We start from the raw sequence: 2764 nt of genomic DNA, 5'->3' as shown, positions 1-2764 counted from the left end.
TCATGGGATAACATAATTTTAAACTCTGGGAGACAGCTGATACTATTAAAAAACATGGCCCTATTATAGGCTTTCATTACTGATGTCTACTTGAGGAGACATACACTATAAAGTATAAAGATAAAAAGCGAAAGGCTATTTAGATAGATGTTCGGCTGAATGTTGCTAGCATCACATCAGTGGCACTGAAGAAAATGAGAAGAGACATACGGCACAGCCTCTGGACTAAACGTGTGCACATTATGGATCTGCTAAGGCCTTGCCTTTACAATGTACACATTAAATCAAAGCAACACTGAAGTCAATATTGATCGTTCTTGGACATATATTTTACCTTCAGGCACTGCTGTTTCCCAAAGGAGCGTGAGCAAGAACGTATGTCTCTGTACAGTGCTGACTGCTTGTGGACAGGGATCTCCCCGAAATCCTCTGAAATCGATTCCTCCGTTGGAAGTACCCACTGCTGCTGCTAAGGGACCGCTGTCTGTTCTTCAGGTACTCCCGGTAGTTTTTGGTGAGCAGGGTGTAGAGGAAGGGGTTGATACAGCTGTTGCTGTAGGTCAGACAGGTTGTCAGATAATTAATGTTCTTCATCACCTTGGGAGATAAAGAGAAGGATTCATAATACTGGAAGAGGAGCTGCCATATCCAGAAAGGCAAGAAGCAAGCCCAGAACACCAGCACTATGGTGAAGATTAAATAGAGCACCTTTTGATTTGGCAGCCGCTTGGTCTGCTTGAAGGATGCTGTTTGCGACACCCAATAAATCTTTGCTAATCGGATGTAAAGGTAGCCAATGATTACCCCTGGGCCCACAATGCTGGTACCAAAAAGGATGGTGAGATAGACTTTGTAGGACAGCTTGCTCCAGGTGGGCAGGCAGATGCTTTTGTTGTCCCTTTGCACCAGCTGGATCATGACGAGCATTGGGAGAGTGAGCAGCAGTGACACCAGCCAGATGACAACAGCTATGGCCTTTCGGTAACTCTTGGACCTCTTCACTGTGTCCAGGGGCTTCAGCACAGCAAAGTAGCGCTCTGTGCTCATGACGGTAAGGGTGAAGATGCTGGCATGCATAGTGAGGAAGTCCAAACTGAACAGGATGCGACAACCAATGTCCCCAAAGTACCATTTCTGAATGAAGTAGGTCCCAACGATGAAGGGGATGGTAAGAAGGTACAGCAGGTCCGCCAGCGCAAGGTTGATGATGTAAATATACATGGAGGCAGATGATCGCAAGTAGTGGCACATCACCAGCAAGGTGTAGACGTTGCCTGTCACCCCAATCACACACATGAGGGAGAGGATTGTCCCAATGGTGCAGATGGCAATCATGTCCTCCATGGAGCTGGCAGCTGGCGTGCTGGCCCCAGTGGCGTTGGTGGAGACGTTGGGTCCAATTCTGAACAGGCTGCTCTCGCTTGTGTCTGTCACCATGTAGGGGGTTGCAGAAAAGTGGCTCTCCAGCTCATCCGTTAGGGACATCCTCGTGGCCTTTGAATGTCAGAGGCTTTGCTCATGCCACGGGGATCTGAAGGTATGTTCTTTCCACTTTGAGAAATGTGACTGCTGGGAGATGGTGAACCGTTTCTTAGTGGGGTCTCATCCAAGGAAGATCTGCATTTTCTGCTAGAGGAAAGACATCAGAAACCAACATGTTAGAAATCTGACAGAGCAACACAAGTTAGCATTTAGAAGCTACCTGTCCCTGAGTACATACACTGTCTGCACATACTAAAGGTCTTCTGCACCGGGGTCACTCGTGCATAAGGTTCATGCCATCATTACAAGAGCACAGCTTAGAGGAGTGACATTTATTAGTGTGTCCGTGGAAGAGAGACAAATAAGATGGTGTGGATCATTGGAAGTGCTTACTGCAATCCTTAAAGTTAGTTTGGGGTTGGGGGAAAGAAGCATCCTTCCTAAATTCATAATGGCAACTTACAGACCTGTCAGTGTGATTCTTAAACCTCTTTGCTCAACTCTTAACTCTGAAGGAGTAAAAGATCCCAAAAGGAAAACCAAACTTTGCATTTACCACTTGCAGCCAAATTGTTGTCTATTTTGTGTAAGTGATACACTCAAAGTCCTGTCCAGCGCTTCTGCAGTGTTTTCACAGAGCAACTTTTCCTTGAATGAGAAGCTCCTGCTGTGTCCTGACCGGCAGTTTCAAATTGTAGTTGAGCGATGGAGAAAAAAGGCATTTTCTATCTATAGAGCGAGGTGTAGGTTTCACGGTGGGTGTTATATGTCTGTAAACACAGGTTTTTTTCAAGCTGTCTGCCAAGTGTGATCCCACAGATTTCCATGTGTCCATGCACGGATATATTTCAGGCAGACCTGTCTGTGAACCTGTCCAAACAGCCTTATGCAGCGAGGTGTGAGATTGCTCCGCAGCGTGTTCAGCAAGCACTCACTCTTTGTTTGCGGGAGCTTTTGGTTAGCTCAAGCCCAGCACTATACAAATCCTGGCTGTGTTGCTTTGAATTTATACCGGCTCTGGGTGGAGGCAAAGGGAGATCAAACCTACCTGAGAGAAACACTGAAGAAGCAGCTAAAATGCCCAAATTTTAAGGTATATTAGAAGCCTGTGCCAACCTAAAGGTTACTGCACCCAGAAGTGGGTTTGCACCGTGTATTTGGTGGAGCTCTGGTTGTCTCTTTGGAAAACACTGTGAGAGGGGGGGCTGGACTGCCTTGTCCTTGCAGGGCTCACAGGCAAAGACTTACCTCTGCCTCATTCCGCTGGGCAGGTTGGGTTTGT

The 2764-nt window shown here is 46.8% G+C and overlaps 1 protein-coding gene across 1 annotated transcript; it reads right to left on the bottom strand.

Moving 5' to 3' along the window:
• Positions 1-336: 336 nt before the first annotated feature.
• LOC104469936 (urotensin-2 receptor-like) lies at positions 337-1485 on the bottom strand. The gene has a single exon (XM_010084682.1). The coding sequence runs from the start codon at positions 1483-1485 to the stop codon at positions 337-339; it is 1149 nt and encodes a 382-aa protein (XP_010082984.1).
• Positions 1486-2764: the final 1279 nt, after the last annotated feature.

This window comes from Pterocles gutturalis, unplaced genomic scaffold, assembly GCF_000699245.1.
Source record: "Pterocles gutturalis isolate BGI_N339 unplaced genomic scaffold, ASM69924v1 scaffold6330, whole genome shotgun sequence".
In the NCBI taxonomy this organism is placed as follows: Eukaryota; Metazoa; Chordata; class Aves; order Pterocliformes; family Pteroclidae; genus Pterocles; species Pterocles gutturalis.
Note: the sequence above shows the minus strand (reverse complement) of the source record. Positions and strands in the feature narration are given on the sequence as shown.

Excerpts from the sequence above, each read along its gene's own strand:
- LOC104469936 (XM_010084682.1), bottom strand. The coding sequence starts at position 1,485 with ATGTCCCTAACGGATGAGCTGGAGAGCCACTTTTCTGCAACCCCCTAC.